The sequence below is a fragment of the Carassius carassius genome, chromosome 44, assembly GCF_963082965.1.
Source record: "Carassius carassius chromosome 44, fCarCar2.1, whole genome shotgun sequence".
Classification (NCBI taxonomy): Eukaryota; Metazoa; Chordata; class Actinopteri; order Cypriniformes; family Cyprinidae; genus Carassius; species Carassius carassius.
In genome coordinates, this window is record NC_081798.1 from 9,595,563 (window position 1) to 9,619,723 (window position 24,161).

Here is a 24,161-nt window from a genome sequence, read left to right on the forward strand (position 1 = left end):
GAATTTTTAAAAGCTATCTTTACAAAACAGTACTGTACTGGTACCATGGTATGGTGTCACGTCTACACCACTGTACTATGATATAATATGATACTATTAGGCTATTAAATGTATGATCAGAGCTGAGTAGATTCTTTCAAATTGTAGTCCATTACTGACTCCAAATTATATGACAAAAATTGTAGTTAAACAAATAGGCCTAATCCAGTGCATTACAGATTTTAGGCTTATCATATTACTTTTAGTTTACTTTGGACCTAACTCATTTATCACATTTTAAAAAGGATAATCTTGTACCATAGGCCTATATATATCTAAAACAAAGAGTAAGAAAATATATTCAATTCTTTTTTATTAACAACAGTGCATTAAACATTATATTAAGTCAAGGTTTCCCAAACTGTGAATCCTGAAGGAACTGCAGGGGGTTCATGAGCCTATTGAAGCTAATAACTGGATCATAAAATGTAAAATTAAATTAGGGACAAAAAAATGTAAAAATGACATAAAAAAAATGAAGACGTACACTGCATTAACTTATAGTAGTCTTAGCCTATGTTTAAGTCATCCAAGATCATTTTCACAAAAATCGATATGAAACAAGAGACTGTGAGTCAGCAATGTGATACAAGAGACTTTAAAAACAGTGCCATTAAAAATGTTATATTCATGGAGTAGCCTAATTTAAAACCTAATCTTGCTAATTTTCAAACAGCCTTTAAAGGTCATTCTAAACCTGTAAAGGTTATTTTTTTAAATCAAAAGAACTAACTGTACCTCTGTAAAATAAGTTTAGGCTGCCCATTAATTATAAAAAAGACAAAACAAACAACAAAGAAAATTATAGCTGTTATTTTTCTATTAGTGCTTGCACAATGGTAAAATTATGAAATATTTCAAGAATTTGCTGAATATTGTAATTTTGAAAGTTTAATTTAAAAAGCAACAATTTTACAAATAAATAAATAAATAAACAGGGCCATTTCATCAATTCATTCATTTGCTGAACATGGACACGTGGAAAGTGATTATCTAACAGCTGAATGGTGCCATTGACCAATCAGATTTTAGTAGCCTATTTCAGAACGAGCATAATAATCTTAATTAGTGTTAATTTCCACATTTTTAAATGCCTTTTTATTTCAAGTCATATTCGAATATATAAACGATAGTATATTTAACTTAACTATATTAATCTAAATAAATGCTGAAAAAGTTGTTCATTGTTGGTCATTTTTGGCCTACTTTAAAAACTGAAACTGAAAAATGCTATGACGACTAGTATTTTCAAATAGCAGAGAGATCATATAATTTAAAACAGTCCAACAGTCCAAGTCTAACATTTCTGATAGCCTACACCACCTGTTTAGTTTAGCAAGGCGTTTGTTTACCTTACACTGCTGAGGTGGTTAACCATTACCTATTTTGCCGTGTTTTCTTATGGATCCGTGATACGAACAGGACATTACAGTCTGAAATGCAGAATGCAGTCCTTCAGGACCTCCTTTCATTGAAAACAGCTTTGGTTATTTTTTATCATGAAAGAGTGGAGCACACCACACTTGAAAGTCATTCTTATTGGAAACTCTGGGTGAGTGTCTGTCTTGTTTTGATGGTACATCTACTTGTGGAGCAGGGCATGGAGAGCCACATGCAATTCATAAAAGGCAATACGAACAACTTTTTCCAATATGGTCCGGAATACTGCTGTAAGAACAACAAAGATATGAATGCTACCATTTAGTATCACTATAATTTTTATGTTTCTGAAAGAATGTTATAGGCCTACCTTTATTCACCAATTATGCATTATATTGATAAAAACTAAACTAAATACATTTAAGTTATTTTTGAAAGGACAGTAATGGCTACTGAAAATCATTTGAAAAACATGTTTCAAAGTGATTCCAATCTTTTGAATACCAGTGTATTTTAATCTAAAAACAAAGGACCAATATACTGTTAAACAGAAATAAGGAAGTACAGAAAGAAACTAAAAGCAGTGTTATTCCCAGCTGCTGGTGTTTCTAAAAATTTGTGAACATTTACAGAGGAAGCTGGTTCTGTATCATGTATAATTTCACAGTTAATTCTCTGGTCATTTAGTCTTCCCCGTTTCTTTTTCTATGAACAGAGTGGGAAAGTCTTCATTTATGAGCCGGTTTGTCCACCATCGCTTTACTAACTTGTATCGTGCCACAATCGGGGTAGATTTCCTTACGAAAGAAATCACTATTGATAAAAGATCAGTAATTCTTCAGGTGAGATACATATACATGCATTTATCTTAAACCCCCAGTTTTTCCAAATGAAACCAACATTCACTTCATGTCGTACACAGGATCCACAGATCCAGTTTTCTTTACAGTAACACAGGTTACACCGAATAGGGCTCTACAAACTGTGTCATGCAATAATGCTCAGCTGTTCTTGCACCAGATCTGGGACACTGCAGGAACAGAGAGGTTTCACTCTCTGGGTACCACACTGTATCATGGAGCTCACTGCTGCCTTCTAGTGTTTGATGTTACCTCATCCGTCTCCTTTGACGCACTAGACGTCTGGAAGAAAGAGTTCCTGGTGCAGGCATGTCCCTCGGACCCCTCTGCATTCCCTTTCATAGTGCTCGGCAATAAAATTGACCTGGATTATCGTGAGGTTAGTCATCAATATTGAATTACGAGCTATAAGATCTAATGACCTTGCTTTAGAACTGATAGAAGGCTTTGATTGACAGGTGTCTTCTAGCAAAGCCCAGCACTGGTGCAGTGAAATCGGAGCTGAATATTTTGAATGTAGTGCCAAGGAAGACATTGGCGTGGACACAACTTTTCACAGTGCAGCACGAGCAGCCCTGCAGTATGTGAGTTCAAGCTGTCTATAAATAAGACTAAATCAGGATTAGTTTTTGATCGGATACTAGCCAGGGATAAATGAACATTTCATATTTGGCTTGTACCAAACAAGCAGAAGTGTTAAGTTATAGTTGTTTGTGCCACACTTTCTACAGCTCATAAGACACCATGTGGAAAATGGAGAAGACATCCAGATTACACAGAAACAACAGGAGAAGCAGCCAAATAAAAAATGCTATTGTTGAAGCAAGGAAAAAAACTGCTGTGCTACTCTTCGGTGTTAAGGCCCGTTCACACCAAGGAGGATAATTATGATAACTAACAATAAATGTTCTTGTTCTGAGACAAATGAAGTCTACAACTGCAATGAGAATAACTACACAGAAGAACGATATCTTTGGAATCACTTTCAGAACTTGATCTTCAAAACTACAAATCACTTTTTTTTTCCAGCTGATGAATGCTAAAAAATTTTTTGGAGTCAATCAGAATCCACCTAACTTTAAAGAGCTTGATTATTTAAAGTGGCGGGCGATAACTGCAGTGCGTGATAATAATTATGTTGTCCATTGGTGTGGATGTTAATTAAGTTATGGTTTTCAGTGTGAATGGGCATTTAATATATGGAATTATTAGGTTCCTGATAGGTTTGCTGAATTTTTATTTATTTATTGTAAAACTAGGTGCAAATGCACACCATTTTAAAACACACTTGATGGAAATACAAGGAAAAATTTAGATGCAAAAGTACAATGCCCAGTTTCACCAAGTTGAAAATGTCAAGCTGCTAAGACTATTTTACATTTTTGTGAAAGGTTTAAACAAAATGTTTCTCGTCATAAAATGTCTAGTTGACTAAAACGCTATTTTCATTTACTAAAACTAGCCATTTTAGTCTGTGTAAAACAAATTAAAGGATATTTTCCAATTGATCTTGATTAATGTACGTGTAAAAAGACATGAAAATAAAACCTCATTAACTACTTCATTTAAATACTATATGCTGGGATAGAATTCCTTTATTTCAACTGAAATAGCTCCATATTAAATGCAAACGAGTCAACTGGCTTATCTATTCAGCTTTCTGAAAAGTGTTCCATCAAATATAGTTACTCAAATTCACAAAAATTCTGGAAGACACTGGGGTGGACAAAATCTCAGGATGTGCGGCATGAAGCTAAAGAAATTAGTCAACATTAATCAGGGAGACAGTTAATATTTCGGTTTCTTTTATAAGTCAAGACAAAAAAGGCAATCAGGAGATGACCAACATGTAAAAACGTTGTACAGGTAAATATATAAAAGGCCAGGACATCATCTTCACTTCTTGCATTATGAATGAACTATATTACAGTCGAATCCGAACTTGGCTTTCACCAAGAGTTACCCACATGAAGACATACAGGTATACACTGAACATTTAGTTTGCATACCTCTCAGATAATCAAAGGTGGGGAAAAAAAAAAAAAAGAAAAAAGAGAGACAATGATCTTCATATGGACAACTTCCTTCACAATCTAGGGCAGAGAAAATTCTACAAAGTTGTGTTTTGAAAAAGTTAAGAGCACAAGCCAGAGGAAGGGAAAAAGCTGAGTGTTTACTAATAAACGGCGGTTTGGTAACGTGAGGAATTAGAAAAAAAAACTGAACAATGTTTTAGGATTTTTACATCTCAAGGTTTGGCGTACACACAAACAGAGTGGAAACAAGCGTAGATATACGCAGTAAACAAAGTAAAAGCCCTTCAGATGTTTACATCCTTTTCAGCTGTAGCACATCACTCAACTTGAGCACAAATACAATGTATATCTTTGTGTAAAAGTACAAGACAAGAAAACAGCCCATCCAAAAGCCCTTCTTCCCACAAATCCTTAAACCAATGGAGATGGGCCAAGAATTATAAAAAAAAAAAAAAAAGTGAAAAAAAACAGACATACAAGAGAAAAGCTTTAAAAATACAAAAATAAACTACACAAAAGATCTTCTCCATCATCGCTTGCTAATATTATGAAGTTTTGCTTTTTTTTTTTTTTTCACCCAGTTTTTTTCCTTTGTTTGTATGGCAAATCTCAGTTCTAGCAAAATCTCTGCCAGTATTGTACTTCCATGGCCACGTCTTTATCTGCAGTTCTGCCTCGATTTCTGCTCAATGCAGAAGTGCAGACTTCACCAGCAGGCTGGAGTCCAGAATGATTCCTTATGCAGATCTTATTTCACTAAAAATATCCCCTCTTGTCTGAGGACGAGTGCTTGATTTGTTCCCCCCGCCCCCCCATTTCAGTTTCTTCCCCTCACATGAAAATGAAATCGGTCATCTCCAGAAATCCTCCCACGGTGTCCACACATTTAACGTGAATCAAAACTTCACACTGAAGACCAATCGCAGAACAAAAGAGCGACTTCATTTAAGCCCAGCTGACAGAACAAACATTACAAATATCTTAAAACTGCTGTTTGAATTTGCTGAAGCAAGATATAAGTTTTGAAAGAAATGGTGGAGAGCAAAAAGGAAGACTCTACAAATGGAAAACGCTAATTTTGTTTTTCTTTCTCCCACTCCAAGTATGTTGAAAAATATTCAAAAATAAGCAATATGCTTTTCTCCATTCATACTATTAAAAAGAAAAATGCTTTCCCTAGAAATTGTATTCTGAAACACTATTTCCTTTGCAGGTTTTGATGGATGGTTGCAGTTGAAGTTGTGTTAGGGTAGTGTAAGTCTTTCTGGTTTTGGAGGACAGATGGAGAGAGGTGCTCACTGGTCCATTCTTGCTTTCTTCTGACCAATCCCTTTCCTGTAGTAAAATATACAAGCATTTTACTAATCAACCTTATTTCTACTACTGTTTACAATTTTCAGGGACAGTAAGAAATTAACACCTTTATTTTACAAGGATGCATTAAATTGATTAAATATTTATATGATGACATTAATAAAACAGTTGTGCTGCTTAATATCATCTGTACACATGTGCGTCAGTGTCAGAGATCCTTAAAATGTGTCACTGACTGATTTTATGGATCATGTGGCACTACAGACTGAAGTAACGGCTGCTGAAAATTCAGCCTTCACAGAAATAAATTACAGTAAGCATTAAAAAGGAAAACAGCTTAAATTGTCATATTTAACATTAATACTGTATTTTTGAACAAATGCACTTTTCTAATCCTGGCGACACTCACGTATCTGGTGAAGAAACTGCTCTCTTTGGGGCAGGCTTTGCAGAAAGGCCATCTTTGTTAGACTCTACAAAGCAAGAGGCGAAACAAATCCATTGATAAAAATCTACCTTGTCACTGCCTGAGACAAAAACTTTTTTTTTTTGCACCATAGAAAACCTTTACCTTGCAGCCATCGCACTTGTGTGGCCGGGCCATAACCTTTCTCGTTGCGTGCAGCGATGCGGAAGATGATGGCGGGTTTGGTGGTGTAGTCTATGTGGGCGTTGGACAGGCTAGAAGACAGGACCAAGCAGGAAGGATTTGGCCCACAGTAAACACGCATGAAGGCAAGCTGGGCCGGGGTCGAGGGTTTCGCTTCGGTGGTCTGGCTGCTCTGGATAGCCAGATACACAGAATACTCCGTGATCTTTCCTGATGTCACAGATGGAGGCTCCCATGTTAGGTGTGCACCGTCTGGACTCTAAGGAGAAAGAGAAGTAAAGAATTATTGTGTGTGATTTTACAATTTTATGTGTGATTTTACAATATTACAGTTTTTACTTTTTCCATTTAAAAAGATGTGGCCCTAGTGAGCAGAAACATTAAAAATCTTACCAACCCTGAGGTGTAAATTGTGTTGGTCAACAATAGGTAAAAATATATACACAGCTGTTCAAATGTTTGGGATAAGTGAGATTTTTTTTTAATAGAGTCTCTTATGTTCATAAAGGCTGTATTTATTTGATCAAAAATACAGAAAAAAAAGAATATTGTAAAATATTATTGCAATTTCTAATATTGGTTTCCTATTTTATTATTTCCACATGATCGTCCAGAAATCATTTTAATATGCTGATTAATTATCATTGTTGAAACTGTTGTGCTGCTTAATATTTTTTGGAACCTATAATACTTTTTTTCTTTGATTCTTTGAATGAATTCTTTACTATCACTTTATACATTTAACACATTTTTGCTGAATAAAAGTATTCATTTCTGCTTACATTTTTTTTTTTAATACATAGCCCAAACTTTTAAATAGTAGTGTAGGCTATATTGTAACAAAATTCCTAGTATTTTTTTCATATTAATCAGCACAACTGTTTCCAGCATTGGTTATAAATCAGCATATAAGAATGATTTCTGAAGGATCATGTGACCCTGAAGACTGGAGTAATAAAGCTGAAAATTCATAAATTGTATTTTAAATTATATTTTAAATTGCAATAATATTTCACAAAATTAGAGTTTCTTCTGTATTTTTGATCAAATAGACAGAGCCTTGAGCATAAGAATCTTCTATAAAAAAAAAAATCTTACTGATCTCAAACTTTGAACAGCAATGTACATTGGTTAAAACATTGTTAAAGAAATATCCTAAGACATACTAAATTAAAGTTAATTAAATCCTTTTGGTTTATTGAATTATTTTATTCTAAATGCAACTGAAAGCATATTAAATAGGCTAAACAATCATTCAAACTTTTCCTTAAATCTTTGAAAATCAGAAGTCAAAATTTTTTGTAAAAATTAAGGCCTAATTCCTATTTTAAAAAATGTCCTTTATTATAAAAACATTTGTAACGAGGTAAAGGTCAAACCTTGCTGATCTTTATGGCGCACGGTGCCCCTGGGAAGCCCGGTAAACAGGTCTTAAAAGCAGATATTTCAGAAAAGGCTCCACGGCCACATGTGTTTATTCCTGCCACGCGGAACTTATAGGCCGTCCCCGGCTGAAGGTCCACCCTCTTCATCTGGCTGTAGTCAGGGATTGTGCCAGAATCATCCTGCAGCATAATACACAAGTTCTGTCAGTATACCTACTTCTACAAACAAGCAATGACACAAGGTCTTAAAGTATAGTGGTTAGAAGTAGAATCTCACTGTGGCTCACCTCAACATAAGCGGCGTCATCTGCAGGCATGTAGAAATGTGTTACAACCATATTGGTCACTTTGACAATGCCAACATCAAACCACTGGTTTTCTTTCTTCACTTGAGGTTTGATGGTAACAGTGGGAGGGTTTTGATTCTGTGGGGGAAAAAACAGAAAACAGGATTTTAAAATATTCTTTCGCACTTCAGTGCATATTACCGAGATTCTTTACCCATGAAACTTACCGCAGCCTCAATACCATTGGCCACTTCAGTCAGAGCAGCTGCTGCCTGCATCTTAGCAGGACTGGCAACCACTGCAGAGGCGAATGTGATGGATGGAGCCAAAGCTACCAAGGAAATAAACAGAATTAATGGAAATAAACAAACAGCAAATTTGTCGTAACATCTTTAAATAAACGTAATTTTTTTTATCTGTAAGCAGCCTATTGTAAACAGCCTATTCACAGCTCACATTCAAACCAAGTAGCTTTCAGTTGGTTAATGCGGTAAATAAGCGGTAAGCATGACCAACCAAATGTGACTGAACTTTAGAATTTTTTTTTTAAGCAGTTGAGTTACTGCATAATTCAACTTATAATAATGGTTCAAAATGACTACTATTTTTAAAAAGTCAAACTTCACACATACTCTCTGCTGAGGTGCTAGGCAGCAGTCTGACTACTGTATTTGTGGCAGCGGCGGGGATCTCATTGTGTCCATTGCTTTCTGAGGAGGGGTCATTTAGGCTGTCAGCTGGAGCCAAGCCCTCAGTGGGCAGTGCAGCCTGGGCAGCAGCTTGCTGCTGGGCTGCCTGGAGCTGTTGTTGCTGCTGAACCAAAGCCGCTAGTTCCTGCTGGGTCAAAACGATGGGTATGGTGTGGGTCTGCTGGTCTCCTCTGGCATCACCTGACCCTGACAAGGGAATGAGACAGAATGAGCTCTGACAGAATATGAACATGTGCAGGTCATAGGTTGGAATTCTGCAGATAGATAAAGGTGACTCACTCATAACAGCCTGCTGTGCTGCTTGCAGTACAGCCTGAATGGCGAGGGCTTGGGCCTCTTCTGTCGCTGCAGCCTGGGCCGCTGCCTCTGCGGCTGCCGTGACGGCCAGCTCCTCTGGGGTCAGACCCGTCACCATCAGCGTTGTGGGTTGCCCGTCCGACATCAGCTCTGGTGGCAAGGCCAGCACCTCGGCTTGTGATGCTGACGCTGCCTCTATACCCTCCATCTATTATTTTTTTTTTTTAATAAAAAGTTATATAAGGTATAGTTCACCCAAAAATCTAAATTCTGTCATTAATTACTTTTGTCGTTCCAAACCCATAAGACCTTCGTTCATCTTTGGAACACAAATTAAGATACGTTTGATGAAATCCAAGAGCTTTCTGATCCTGCATTGACAGCAATGATATTACCACAATCAAGGCACAGAAACGTAGTAAGAACATTGTTAAAATAGTCCACGTGAGATAGTGGTTTAACCGTAATCTTATGAAGCTATTAGAATTCTTTTTATGCGCAACGTTGTTTATGTTTAGATCATAGCATGCACATGCATACCATAGAGATACTCTCCAAAACGGTACCAGGGTAACATGGGGGAGAAGAATTGTTGTATAAAGTCGTTATTTTTTTTACTTTGGACATAAAAAGGATTCTTGTACCGTCGTAAAATTACGGTTAAACCACTGATGTAACATAAATGCTGTTTACTATGTTTTAGTGACTTGATCGTGGTAGTACCCTTGCTGTCTCTGAAGATGTCTTATGGGTTAATTTAACTTTACTGGAAATAAAACCAACTATTTGTCACTAAAGGAAATTAATATTTTTCATAAGAGTTAAAGCTGCAGTCCGTAACTTTTTTTTGGTTAAAAATTATCCAAAATCAATATTTGAGCAAGTGCATAACCAGCCAGTGTTCAAAACTATCACTTTACTTTAGCCAGATTCACAACGGGTAGGTTTTCATGGGAAATTCGGAATGCTGCTGCGTCATTACGTCACGTCTGTAAACATAAAGATTGAGTCCCGGCTGGTAGGCTATCGCAGCTGAGGATGCTGCAGGTGGTGGATCGTTAGCCTTTTCTCACAGCGGCTGGAATAATTAAACATTTTGATGGCGGATTGTTATCCAGAAAGGATTGTGTGTTTATGAAATGCATGTAACTGAAAATAAATTATTACAGTTTTAAATGTGCATCTGATTACAAATAGCCTGGGATTACACAATTGCAGGTTTCAAACAGAGATAGTGACAAAGAAGCAATACAGATTGCAGTTTAAGTTATAAAAAGTAAATATTGAATATTGGTCTGTCTTTGCAGTAACTGTAAATTGTACAGTTAGAATGCATCTGACTGTACCTCAGCTGTCGGTAGCTGCTCCTGAGTGGGTTCTCCCTCTGCCATGTTAGAAGCGTCATGTTCCATGGGCACTGCACCTTCCTCCGCCTGGCTCTCTCCCTGCATGGCTACAGCTACGGCTTCTCCCTGGAAGTCACTCGGCAATGCGGCTGCCTCTGCCTGGAAGTCCCTTGGCATTGCTTCTGCCCCCGCTTCAGCCTGGCCTTCTGCCTGCAAAGACTCTGCCACAGAGCTCTCCATAACAACCGGCTCAGCTCCAGCCTCTGAGGATGACTCCGTGATTGAAGAGATGGACTACAGGAAAAGGACAGAGAAAGAAAACCTGCTGATGTTATAAATGCCTCTCTTTTCAACCCTACCCTCCAACACCCTTCAACATGAAGTCCTCCACTAACATTCAGGCTCTTTAATGGTTTGCATTAGTTCCAAAAGGGTACAAATTGTCTTACCCTACATAATTCAATTTCATGTGAATAAAATATAAGCACAATGTCAAAATACAGGCTGCTCACCGGAACAGCAGGTCCTGGTAGAGGTGTGGCCTGTGTGACTATAGTAATGGCTCTGTTTTGGGGCGCTGCAGTGGACGACAGGCCTTCCGTACTGGTGGTAGTTTCTGATGCCTCACCACTCTGTTGGGCTAAAAATACAAAATAAATTGTTACTAATCAACTTTTAAAAAGGACGTAATAGGACAAATTGCTAGAAATAAGAAAAAATGAATCTTGGGTCTCATTCACTAATTTGTGCATGAAATCTGTGTAAACATTCTGAGCAGCCTTTACAATTATGTTAAGAGGAAATTCTATACATGGATACTTCATCTAAAAATATGTACCGTTTTCAACACTGAAAATATATATTTTTTAAGCACCAAATCATGTGATACTGAAGCCTGTAATGAACGCTGAAAATTCTGCTTTGCCATCACAGGAATAAATTACATTAAACTATTAAAATAGAAACTTTTGAATTAATATTTCACAATATAGGAATGTTTACTGTATTTCTGATCAAATAATAATGCAGCCTCGCAGAGTATAAGAGACTTCTTTTAAAACCATTAAAACTTTCCAGGCCACCCATAACAACAGCCTTATAATTATGTTAAGAAGAAATTCTATACATAGATATTTCAACTTAAATGCATATGAGAAAAGCCATATATGGCCAGTTTGGAGGCAAATGTTTAATGCAAATCACTAGCCTCAGGCACAGTCATTTATTTAAAATACTCAAACTTCAATAATGTTAGAATGAACAAATTCTATGAACAGATTATGCAAATGTATTTCTTGTGAATTAGGACGTTTGTGTGCATGTAAATACAAATAACCCACACAATTATTAGTGAATGTGACCCATGGTTTGTAAATATTAGAAATGTGAAGATTTAAAAATTGAGTGGAAATCCAAAATACCCGTTTCCTCATCTGTCTCCATACTGCAGGTTGCAGTGGTTGCAGTGTTTGTCGTGCCCGTCTCGTGAGTTTCACAAGGTGGGTTTGAGCAGACCCTCTGCACCGTTCCCGTTTGATTTCCGCCCATGTTAGATGACGCTGTGGTTGCAGTGTTTGTCGTGCCCGTCTCGTGAGTTTCGCAAGGTGGGTTTGAGCAGACCCTCTGCACCGTTCCCGTTTGATTTCCGCCCATGTTAGAGGACGCTGTGGTTGCAGTGTTTGTCGTGCCCGTCTCGTGGGTCTCACAAGGTGGGTTTGAGCAGACCCTCTGCACCGTTCCCGTTTGATTTCCGCCCATGTTAGATGACGCTGTGGTTGCAGTGTTTGTCGTGCCCGTCTCGTGAGTTTCGCAAGGTGGGTTTGAGCAGACCCTCTGCACCGTTCCCGTTTGATTTCCGCCCATGTTAGAGGACGCTGTGGTTGCAGTGTTTGTCGTGCCCGTCTCGTGAGTTTCACAAGGTGGGTTTGAGCAGACCCTCTGCACCGTTCCCGTTTGATTTCCGCCCATGTTAGAGGACGCTGTGGTTGCAGTGTTTGTCGTGCCCGTCTCGTGGGTCTCACAAGGTGGGTTTGAGCAGACCTTCTGCACCGTTCCCGTTTGATTTCCGCCCATGTTAGAGGACGCTGTGGTTGCAGTGTTTGTCGTGCCCGTCTCGTGAGTTTCACAAGGTGGGTTTGAGCAGACCTTCTGCACCGTTCCCGTTTGATTTCCGCCCATGTTAGATGACGCTGTGGTTGCTGTGTTCGTAGTGCCCGTCTCGTGAGTTTCACAAGGTGGGTTGGTGCAGACCATCTGGACAGTGCCAGCAGGAGCTGTGCCCATATTTGAAGATGCTGTGGATGCTGTATTGGTGGTGCCCGTTTCATGGGTTTCACATGGGGGGTTGGAGCAGACCCTCTGTACAGCGCCCATGTTGGCAGATGCTGTGGTAGCAGTGTTTGTTGTACCCGTTTCATGTGTTTCACAGGGTGGGTTGGAGCACACTAAAGTAGCACTGCCAGAAGCATCACTTGCACCAGACTCAGTAGAGGTGGGCTGCTCAGAGGTGGGAGAGGCCAGAATGGAAACAGGCAGATCTTGGCCAGGCTGAGCCTCCACACCACTGGGTGTTGTTATCAGAGTCACCTGAGTGGGCTTAAGAAAGGACGACAAGATTAGTGACTACAGATTATGTTATATTTATCAGTAAATTAAGTAAATGTGTGTAATAAATATTTTTATATTATTAACTTATAGTTTAACATTATTTTTTAATTTTTTAAAGAAATTTATACTTCTACTCAGAAAAGACATAAAAATGTATTAAAAGTGACCATAAAAGAAATGTATAATCTCATTAAGATTTCAGTTTTAAATAAATGCTGTGCTTTTGAACTTTCTATCAAAGAATCCAGAAAAATGTATCCCAGATTTTTTATTTTTGCCCTAATCAGCATATTAGACAAATTTCTGAAAGATCATGTGATACTGAGTATAAGTGAGACTCAGAGTATAAGAGACTTGTAAAACTAACAATAGTGTACATAATGATGATTAATATTGCCATCATATCGAACATTAAATAAGCCATATCAGTTCATTACTACACAAAATGAAGAAATGGTTGTTTATAGGTAGAAAATGTATTAATTACTACAAAAACTATTTCAGTAAGTAATTATTTATAAAATATGTAAAAGTATACTTGCATAATAACAAAAAATAAATAAAAGTAGCTCCAAAAATTAAGGAATAATAATATACAATTGCTATAAAAACAATCTGAAAAGATTATGTGGTCCTAACCTGCATTGAGGAGGTGACTGTGTTCAGGTTGCTTTGGGCAGCTGACACAGCGGTAGCATTAATGACCTGGCTGGAGAGGGTGGCAATCGTGCCCAGAGTGGTGATGGGAGTTGCCAGGGTGGCATTGGCACTGGCTAAGCTTCCTCCAGCTAAGCTAGTAGAAACTGTTCCTGTGACTGTGCCAAGAGTTGTTACACCTTGGAAAGAGAACAGACACGGTGAGAGGAAAATAGTTTAATCATTCATAATAGAGGTTTCTTAATTACACTTGGCACAGAGACACATGCAGTCTTTTAACAATGAACGCTAACTTTTGACTTTTTTAGGCTAATATCCTTACCAGTGGTTCCCTTCACAACTAGTGTTGTAACAGTTGGCTTGACCCCAGATACTGGAGACACGAGACGCATTCCTCCCATCGGCACAGTGCGAAGGATGGTTCCCGGCTGACCAGGAGCTCCCTTTAGAACAACCTTCAGAAAAGAAAGGTAAGAATACGGGCTTCAAGTGATTTAACGCCATCATCTTTTCCATTTTGCACCAGATAATCTGAACCCCAATACCTGTGTTAGGCCTTGCTGGCCAGCTGCTGTACCAATCTTAGGCATTGCTGTAATGATTTTGCCAGGAGTTCCTGTTCCAGATGTCATCACCTTTGTGGTGATGATGGTAATAGGACTCTTCACCCCTGTACTACTAGTCACACCTACAACAGAAAACAGAAGCTCATTAAGTCCAAACAAAAGGCACCTAAAATATCATCAGCATTATTAATAATAATGTTGTTAATAATTGACAAACACACTATTATTAATGTTATAAATAATAAATTACATATATAAATATAAATCAATAAAAAATTGCTAATAACAATAATATAATACCAAAAAATAAGTAAGTGATATTTATAATCTTCATTGCGTATATCAAAAGACAAAAAGACTTCTTGTCAAGATAACTTATTTCTTTACCTGCAGCTCCCTGCTGTAGAGCAGACATGGGGATTGTTTTAAAAATTGTGGTGGTGCCCGGTTTGGTGGTGGTAGTGGGGGACATGCCACTGATGCCCAAGATTTTTCCTGTGCCACCTGCTTGACTGGTGGTGATTATGGTGGTTGGTTTTCCATCCGCAGATGTTACCAGCTTCAGAATGGTGCCGGGTGGGAGGTGACCCTTAGTCTATGAAATAAGAATAACATTGAAGTTGAGATCACTTCAAATTATAATTAATGGGTCTCAGAAACTTAAAACTAGTTATACTATAGGTTCGATGTACCTGTATAATCTGAGTCAATGGGTTGGAGGAGGCCTGTCCCGTCACAGCATTTGTCTGCACTGGTTTGGTCTGTACCACTGACACAACCTTGCCCAAGTTGGAGATCTAAAAAAAAATAAAGATTAAAGAAATAAAACTATGTCCATTCGATTTTTTTTTATCTTTCAAATGTTTCCTATGCCAGATTTTAAAACACTGTACCAAGTTTCCTCCCATGGAAAGCGGGCTCTTGACAAGAGTGATGGTCTTGGTGACTCCGCCCACCACCGTGGTCATAACCTGAGCCTGCTGGGCTACGGTAACTGTGCCAGACTTGTGCACGGTGATGATGGGCCGAGCAGCTGAAGTGGGACTGGACACTGTTGGAGTGGCCACCTGTGCAGCCGCAGTCTTCAGCATGCGAGTGGCAGGGTTGCTTACCTACGACAAAATAATTGTGGGCCACGAGATTAGTGCTGGCCAAGACTGCAACATAAACAACTTCTCACAGAACATAGAATTTCATATATAAATATATAATAAAACTGACATGTGTTTACAGATGTGTATGCTGGTGAATGCAAGTTTCGAGTTCAGCTTCTCCAATCAATAGTTTAGAGCTGGAACCATGTACGTTTTGCAGTTTTGAGTCTTATTTCTTTAAAATAAGCATTACACAATACGGTACTATAGATATTAAGATATGTAATATTTGAAGGAAGTATCTTATGTTCACGTTTTTTTTTTTATTCAAATTAACTTATTCCCGTGATGGCAAAGCAGAATTTTCAGCAGCCATTTCTCCAGTCTTCAGTGTCGCATGATCCTTCAGAAATCATTCTGATATGTGGATTTTTGCTCAAGACACATTCGTTATTATTATCAATGTTGAAAACGGTTACGGTAATTAATTTTTACAGAAACAGAGATACTTTTTTTTTTAAATTGTATTATTCTTTGATGAGTAGAACAGCCATAAATTATCTGTAGATAAATTTAATAAAACGATGCTAATTAATAAAATAACACTAATCTAAACCTTTTGAACAGGAGTGTATTTTTGCAAATAATAGAAAAAAAATAGGTTGAACATGAGAAATAAAGTCCAAGGAGCAAGAGGCAATATGAAGGACTACACACAGTGACAAATCTTAAGATAATTACCATGACGGGTGATGCCAATTTAACTGTGCTGGACCCAGGTGTCACAGCCACCGTTTTAACAATTGTGGCCCCAGCCGGCACATTGAGAACAGTGGCTCCAGGGGAAGGAGGGATTCTCTGTGTGGCTGCAGCAGCTGCGGCCAAAGCTGCCATTCCACTCATCTGAGGGCTGCTGCCGATGGGCTAAAAAAAGTAAAAAGGAGAAAAATACATATTTAAATAAAACAATTTATAAGACATCAACAGTTTTATAGTTTTTTTTTTTTGTTCCATACCGTTCCTTGAGTGGTCTGTGTTGGCACAACCATGCGAACACCTGCAGGAAGTGATGTCACAGTGACTGGGGACTTTCCGGCCTGGGTGGCCTGTCGCACAGTGACAATTGACGTCCCAGTGCCTGACTGAGGGGCTGCAACTTTCAGAATAGCTTAAATAAAAAATGAAATATGTTAAACTCCACCTTTCATGAGGATGAATAAAATTAAGCTACTAATAATTGAACAAATCTGTACCTGGTCCACGAGCTGTTGAGGCAGCCATGGGACTTGCAGGTGTGCTGGGCAGAACTGAAGCAGCCTGGGGCACGAGGGTGATGCCACTTTGCGGCAGACTCTGAGCAGACGGAGCAGCTGCAGCAGGCGCTGGACTCTTAGGTGAGTTTCCAGGGAGGGAGGGAGCTGCGTTGAGGGCTGGTGATGTGGCAGCAGTGGCTGATGGGATATCATATTTCTGAAGCTGAAGCAGGTACATGTCTGCTGTAGACACCGCTCCCCAGCTAACCTCCAGAGAGTTTGTGTTGGCCCGGACAAGCTGTACCCGTGAAGGAGGATTAGGTCGCTCTGCCAAAAAAAAAAAAAAAAAAGAAATAGCTGAAAACCAGTCAACTTGCATAGTTTAACACAATCAACTGATGCAAAAAACTATATGACTCAGTGTGAAAGATTTTATGCATTTGGGTATTTTATGAAGCAGTTTAACTGTCAGAAATATCCATACTGCACCCACCTGTCTCCAGGTACCACAGGTCTTTGCAGCACACCTGATTGTTCCAAGCTTTGCGGTACCCATCACGTCCACTCCAAACATAGAGTCTGTTGTTAATAGCAACAGCACAATGTCCTGCTCGTGCACGTGGTATGCTGTCCTCCAAAGTGTCCATCAAAACAGTCTCCCATGTCAAAGTGTCTTAAATTAAAAGAAAAAAGTTTTTTTTTTTACAAGGATTTGGCAACTATAATCAAATTGGGCTAAATTCCAAAGTCCTACCGTTTTACAGATAATATTATTATTATTAATACTCTATTACTTTTTGTTATATCAGTATTGATGTCCTAGCATACACTCCCATTAAGTTCGGGGTCACTACACTTTTTTTTTTATCTGAAGGAAATTCATACTCGTATTCAAATATACAGTTTCCACAATAATATTAAGCAGCACACTTTTCATAACAGAAAATAAGAAATGTTTTTTGTGCACCAAATCAGCATATCAGAATGATTTCTGAAGGACTGTGTGACACTAAAGACTGAAATAGTGGCTGCTAAAATTTCAGCTTTGCCTTCATAAAAAAAAATACATTAAAATAGAGATCAGTTATTTTAAATTATGTTTTACTATATGACTGTTTTCGCTGCATTTTTCATCAAAGATTTTTGTAATACTACGTTCAAACATACCCAAGTTCAGGCAGGCCAGTGTGTTTGTACACTTCCATTCCTTCTCATGTGTGGCCACCTTCACATCATCCATCACTAAGGGAACCCAGCCACCAAAAACATACATTCTGCAGACAAAACAAATAAAAGGATTAAAAGGGCAGTTATGCCATTGTTTGCATTTAGGGAATTCCCTGTAGATACAATTCTGGATTACACCAAGGGTGCTTTCACACCTGGCCCCTTGTTTGTTGTGGAACCTATGTGAACACAGCCGTCGCGCTCGGAACCACGCCAAAACAATCTAAAATAACAATTTAATTTTTAACAATTTAAAATAATAATATTTTAAATCCCTGTTCTGGAACAAAGCACTCGATCTACAGGTGTGAAAGCACCCTGAAACTCACTTGTTTGTAATCGTGGTGGCTGAGTGAAGGCTACGGGGCAGGGGAGCTGTGCCGCTTATTGCAGGCTTGTTCCAGGTCAGTGTATCTGTAAAGCAAAGAATGGCCTAATTATTGCTTAACCTAATTGATTGGTTGAATTAATTGTCTGACAAACAGCAAAGAGATAACTTCATACCAATATCCAATGTCCAAAGATCTCCCAAACGGCAACCACTCATTCCTCCATATATAACAAGACGTGACTTCTTAGTAGCTTTTTCAGTATAAACTACAGCAGTGTGGCTCTCTCTTGGAGGTGGAAGCGCTCCATATGTGATCGGTATATCCCAGCCCATAACGCTGGAGCCCGGACGCAGCTCGAGGGTATAAAGGTCATTCAAATATCTGGAAGCACATGTAAGTGAGTCTATGAACCAAATAATATACAAATATTTATTTACTGACCACACTGTTATACAGCAGGAAATAAATAGTACCTGGGAATGTTGTTCTTGGGGTCTTCACTGTCATTGGCAAGCCCCCCAAAAAGATAGCATTTGTTGCCCACAATAGAAAAACTGTGGCCCAGGCGAGGACATGGTGGTGCTCCATTTTTAGGGGCTTTTGGTTTCAACTTTTTCCATTCCCATCTGCTTGCCTGAATATAGTAACCATAGGAAGAGGTTATAAAACACTAGGCATCATACACTTGACCATGATACATAACTCACACTAAATAACTATGAGTCACACACTAACAGACTTCCACGTCAGTCCAAACACAAACTCACACAGAAACACGTACCTCATTGCTTGGACACACATAAATAAAAATAAAACAATAAAATGGGAGCTCACAGACAGAAAAACTTAATTATGTGTTACACTGAATATTTAAAATGTATGGCATTTGAAGATGCAGAAGTCAACAAACACACAAACAAACACAGAACCATTTTGAAACCAAATAAATACATGATTATAATCATATGTTATGTACAAGTTCTTCAAGCAATGGACAGCATACTTCGTCTTTAGGATCACATATATAATATATTTCTGCCTCATTCAGTGTTCTGGGCCTGAAGTGCACTAGCACACTCGCTTTTGCCACGAAAGTGGAAATATGTCTAATGTGTGCTCTAAAAAGATGGCTCAAAATATCAAACATATTTGACATCAATCAACTAGATGGAGCATAATCCGAAGCTAAAAATTCAGAAACTCTGCCCATCACACACTATGTAATTTTCTGTGAAATCTGTCAACTCTTGACTGGCCAAAATCAGCAGGCCAGCTAGAACTTTCAGCATCCAGCGCTGAATACTTTGGTTTGCAAATCTGGGCAAAAGTTGTCTAGTGTCTTAAGGTAAGGTAAATTTTTATTGTCCCCAGTAGGGAAATTTGTCTTGGGCCATCACCCATGCTGCAACCATACAATACACACATTAGACAAATACAATTCTCAAAATACACAAAATATTAATACATAAAATTACACCTCCATACTTCCTCTATTTAACAACTTCACAGACACTGGGATTACAGAGTTTTTAAATCTATTTAATCTGCAGCAAGGAACCCTGAACCTCCTGCCAGAAGGCAACAACTCATACTCCGTATTCAAAACATGGGAAAAATCACAGACAATCCTCTCAGCGTGTCTTACAGTGGCATGTTCGAACATAATTTGCAGTGGTGTCCATTCATTCACTCCTATAATTTTCCAAGCAGCATGTATCATTCATATCAGCTTTGATCTCGATTGCACAGATAGGTTCCCAAACCATACTGTGATACAGTATCTGATTAAACTCTCAATTACTGCCTGGTAAAAAAATTACCATAATGTTTTATCAACCCCATGAACTCTCAGACGACGTAAAAAATGCAATCTTTGTTGTATCTTACTAAAGAGATTATCCACATGTATATGTCATGTTAGTGAATCATCAAAAAAGACCCCAAGATATTTACATGATGAGACCTGTGCTACATTTTGTTTGTGGACGCTCAGTGGCCTTCCAGCTTTTAGTCACATAAGAGAGTGTTTTAAAGAACTTTTTCCTCACCTGTAACTCATAAAGGTCATTGCTGTACTTTCCATATTCCACCATTCCACCAAATACTAATAAACGTGTGCCATCACATACGAAACCATAAGCTGCACAGCCGGGAGGAATGTCTCCACGAACAGCTGGTATGAACCACTGGTTTGTTGCTGAGAAAGAAAGAAATATTTCATTACTCAGTCAATACACAGTGATAAAGTGCAGACGACTTGCCATAACATTCTCTTGCAGTTTTAAAGCCAAGGTGAATAAAACACACTTTATAAATTCAAACCACTAATAGTCTAAATAAATTAGACAGTAGGACAAAATTCAAAGACAAAGGAAGACGTGACTAATAGATGAACAATACATCACACCATTAGGTGAGGTATTAAAAGAACACAAACTTTAAATCCACAATGAAACTAAAGTAGCAATAGATTCTTTTTTTTTTTACCATAGCGTTTAAAAAAAATCATTGACAATAAAAAAAAAGTAGGGTAAGGACTTTATTAGGATCTATAACATGCATTTAGAAAATAAATAGAGACAGAGTGAACTTGTATTATTTCATGTCAATTTTAAAGTTGAAAGTGAGGAGAGCAGACTGTATATTTTTACATTTTGTTTTATCATTTGTTATATACTGAACTTATGTTTTTTAAAAAGGCAAGTGTAACACTGAAGTCTAGTGTGATTCTGTAACAGGAAGAGAAATTTACAGAATTGCAATTCACAGAACTGAAAGGTCACTACAGAGGAACTAGATTGTTAAGCTTCAGTGGGTGGGCGACTGTGTGATAAATTAGAGCTTTCTGGGGAAATTTACTCTTTCACTGTAATCCTCAAAATGAAACATTTAGATATTTTTTTTTTTTACTTTTTAATCAAATATCATAAAACATTTCTGGAAATACCTACCGGCACGGCACTGTCTAATCTAGAGCATCTTAATTTCCACAATGCTAATGTCACTGACTGTGGGCTCAACAGTCAACAAAAAGGTGCACGTGCAGGAGGGGGCGTGCGCGTGACGCGGCCAACGTCCATTTTTGTTTTCTGGCGCCTTTTTTTCTTTCCCCAGTTTACGAGCTGCAAGCGAAAAGGCAATGAACTCGCCGATTATTTTATACACAAATACTATGCATATATGTAATATAAGATGCTGTTTTATTTTTCTTCGAAATGCAGAAAAATGTACGACTGTAACTTCAAGTTAAGTCGAATCTTCGTCGTTGCGCGCAAGAAATATGAGAAGGTATAGTGACAAGCTAAACATAAACAGCCCACTTAACGACGATTTGCAAAAGTGATGTACGGTAGTTTGTACGCATATACACACGTTCCTCAAATAAAAAAAAAACCTCCTTACCAGTATTATAAACGTGCAGCTCGTCAACGATCCCTTCGTTTCCTCCGCCGAAAACGACCATCAGCTCCTTGATGGCTACGGCTCTGTGCCCGTGTCTCGGCCGGGGGACCGGCCCGGACCATCCCAGAACCCGCTTCCATCGCGGCTGCAGCGGAGCTCCGGTGGATCCAGGCGCAGCGGCTCCGGGGGACGTCATGTCCTTCTACTGAGGAAAAAGGCAATGCACTTCAGCGACTCTTAGCCACCAATATCAGTTTCTGAGAGCTCAAGTCAGTGAAAATATAGCACAACATAGAATAGTATACATTAAATAACATTCTGAATATGGATAAAAATTGGTATAACATTACAGCGGTGCCATCAAACCCCCAAACGCTGTGAGTTATTCAGAAGTTTGATTAATTCAGCAATGCCGCCATTTTGGCGCTTGTAGACGAGCTGAAAGCCGACAAGCTAACGTCAGTCTAAATCCCGCCACAACAAGTTCAGCCTCGATCACTTTATATACCAAACACCACATAGCACCACGTTCTAGTTTAAAAACTCACATCCCAAAATTACATTAGGCAGTTAAATGTCCTGATGCAGAAAGAGTATCAAAACCATGGAAGTCGCCATCTTGAAACAAGCCTCCGCCAGTCTGAAAAATGGCGGAGCGGCAAATAAAAACAATTAATTTCCGTCAACTAAATAGCAAGTGTAAGTGAATCAACGGTCTACTAACTGCTACGTAAGCATTACTCAAACCCCCATCCGCGAAATACCTCGAAGGTACACAAACATACAATATCAAAGACTAACACTCGAAACCCAGTCCCCATTTGCTGCAGAAGGCTATTTTCATGCCCCTCTCTGGGAGTCGCCATCTTGTCAGCCACTCAAAATAACAACAATACTACATTTTAAGCGTGCAGTTTGATTCCAGTGCAGCGCAAAATAAAGCCATCGTCATGGTGCTGCAGTTTCTAAGTGGTCTGAGCATTTAATCGAGACTTTTACGCGTGCATAATATTCATGCAGCGCAACTTAAACACATACACACAGCCTCGTTTCACCAAATGATCCACACATAAATACGTACGCGCAAATATATCCCGATACATACTATGAGAAGATACGCCCGCGCAAGTCTCCTCCAAGCGAAAACTACAGACGGGATGAATTTTGTTTAATTCATGCCGTCCCGGTGTAAGCAGCCATCTTGTTGTCAAATCAACCCACTAGCAGCTCCCACAAGAAAAATGGCGGCTAAATTGGTGTTCGCCATCATAAAATACACATTTCGGCTTAATGCATTCTCTTCACAAAAAGTCATACGTACGAGATTCGTGTTGCAATATCCGAAATACTGTTTTGCTGATCTGTTTTTGAAATGATTGCCCAGGTTCATCCAAATCCTTTAAGAAGTATCCCCTCTCATGCCTGCCTGGAAGCCGCCATGTTCTTCAAAGTGTACTGCCACCAGTAACTAATATGGCTGAACTACGATGTCCCTCTAGAGCTCTTTGGAAAACACTCACTCACAGCTCGGATATACAATCTTGCATTTCTTAAGCAGTTATTTTATAGTTATCATACCCTATAGGTATGTATCTGAGATCTGCTAAAACTATTCCGCCAATTTATACTCATTTTATACACTTTATATATTAAGGGCTTATTGTCCCACACTAAAGATGGCGACATAAGTCGAAGTTTATTGTTGGATATTCGTTGTCTGACACTTTTATTTGTGTGTAACGTATCCACAAATATGAATGATAAAATTATTATTACGTTCGAAGCAAAGAGGAATCTGCAAGTTAACCACGAATGAATGAACACAGGGCTTCTAAAGTATTTTCTTGAAGTGACGCCCCATTAGTGGAGTTCTTCCAGTGATGACAGCTTACTTTATTATCGCCTGCATAGAGCCAATTTTGTTATCTTCCTAGAATAGAAACTTTGTTAGATTTTTTTTTCAGGGAGAGTTGCTTTGGATAAAAGCATCAGCCAAATGCATAAATGTAATTATGATTGGGTTTTCTTAAAATGGAGGCCCAATGATAAAATATGCATTACAAACTGTTTAATGAAATTTGGCATGTTAAATAAAACATTAATTTACATAATAATTTATTGTGTTAAAACTATTAGGCTATAATGCTGCAGTTACGTGCAAGGGTAGTCTGTTTGAAAAACAGATTTAGCTACAACTCAAACACAACTAAATATGCATTTTAAAGCAAAAAAAAATATATATATAATTTTTAAAAGTGAGCAAATTATTTTCACCCCATAGAATAAAATTTCTACTGCTGCAGTTAAAGGACACTTGTCACTGCAAATTAAGAATGGCAAGTTTAGATAATTATTGGATTAAATATATAGTAAATAGTTTATATGTCTAAGAAATGAGTGTTTGTTTGTTCTATTTATAGTGTTGGGTAGATTACTGTTTGCAATTTCCATTCTGTTCAGTAGGCTAATAGATATATAGTTACACTGTATAGCTTAACGTGATCCAATTATATTTAATTTCTATTTTATTTATTTTTATAAAAAATTGGTAAACTATTTTCACTAATTTTAGTAGTAAGTAAGAAACTTAATTACAACCACGTAAACTTACTGTCTGCTTCTTAGTTATTTCAGTTTTTTATGCTAGGTGGCACTGTAGCATCTCTCAATTTTCAATACACATTGTTTCTGCATTGTTAAGCTCGATTATTAGCATAACACTGAATAATAAATACATTGTAGTTGACAAAGTTTTACAG

The 24,161-nt window shown here is 38.2% G+C and overlaps 2 protein-coding genes across 3 annotated transcripts; one reads left to right on the top strand and one right to left on the bottom strand.

The window, feature by feature from the left end:
- The first annotated feature begins 1,380 nt into the window (after positions 1–1,380).
- LOC132126870 (ras-related protein Rab-7a-like) lies at positions 1,381–4,309 on the top strand. Of its 2 annotated transcripts, none has more exons than XM_059538429.1 (5): positions 1,381–1,591; positions 2,135–2,261; positions 2,440–2,658; positions 2,738–2,863; positions 3,011–4,309. In XM_059538429.1, the coding sequence occupies exons 1-5, from the start codon at positions 1,539–1,541 to the stop codon at positions 3,098–3,100; spliced, it is 615 nt and encodes a 204-aa protein (XP_059394412.1). In that variant the 5' UTR covers positions 1,381–1,538; the 3' UTR covers positions 3,101–4,309. The 2 variants fall into 2 exon arrangements, with proteins under 2 accessions (XP_059394412.1, XP_059394413.1); XM_059538430.1 differs by having other exon boundaries at positions 2,738–2,859.
- On the bottom strand, positions 4,068–22,898 carry LOC132126868 (host cell factor 1-like). Its single transcript, XM_059538427.1, has 28 exons — positions 22,724–22,898; positions 21,403–21,604; positions 20,049–20,197; positions 18,474–18,634; positions 18,173–18,381; positions 17,998–18,082; positions 17,609–17,715; positions 16,935–17,114; positions 16,442–16,768; positions 16,205–16,356; positions 15,930–16,112; positions 14,988–15,206; positions 14,787–14,891; positions 14,482–14,689; positions 14,074–14,216; positions 13,851–13,983; positions 13,511–13,707; positions 11,686–12,859; positions 10,777–10,904; positions 10,265–10,558; positions 8,901–9,126; positions 8,544–8,807; positions 8,139–8,242; positions 7,912–8,049; positions 7,619–7,804; positions 6,201–6,498; positions 6,039–6,102; positions 4,068–5,650 (listed from the first exon to the last, which is right to left on the bottom strand). The coding sequence occupies exons 1-28, from the start codon at positions 22,790–22,792 to the stop codon at positions 5,611–5,613; spliced, it is 5,745 nt and encodes a 1,914-aa protein (XP_059394410.1). The 5' UTR covers positions 22,793–22,898; the 3' UTR covers positions 4,068–5,610.
- Positions 22,899–24,161: the final 1,263 nt, after the last annotated feature.

Coding starts and splice junctions, on each gene's coding strand:
- LOC132126870 (XM_059538429.1), top strand. CDS start 1,539: ATGAAAGAGTGGAGCACACCACACTTGAAAGTCATTCTTATTGGAAAC. Junction 2,262..2,439: donor AAAGATCAGTAATTCTTCAG/GTGAGATACATA, acceptor TTCTTGCACCAG/ATCTGGGACACTGCAGGAAC. Junction 2,659..2,737: donor TTGACCTGGATTATCGTGAG/GTTAGTCATCAA, acceptor TTTGATTGACAG/GTGTCTTCTAGCAAAGCCCA.
- LOC132126868 (XM_059538427.1), bottom strand. CDS start 22,792: ATGAACCTGGGCAATCATTTCAAAAACAGATCAGCAAAACAGTATTTC. Junction 18,382..18,473: donor CCCAAGAACAACATTCCCAG/GTACTATTTATT, acceptor ATGTGCTTCCAG/ATATTTGAATGACCTTTATA. Junction 8,243..8,543: donor GCCTAGCACCTCAGCAGAGA/GTATGTGTGAAG, acceptor TTTCCTTGGTAG/CTTTGGCTCCATCCATCACA.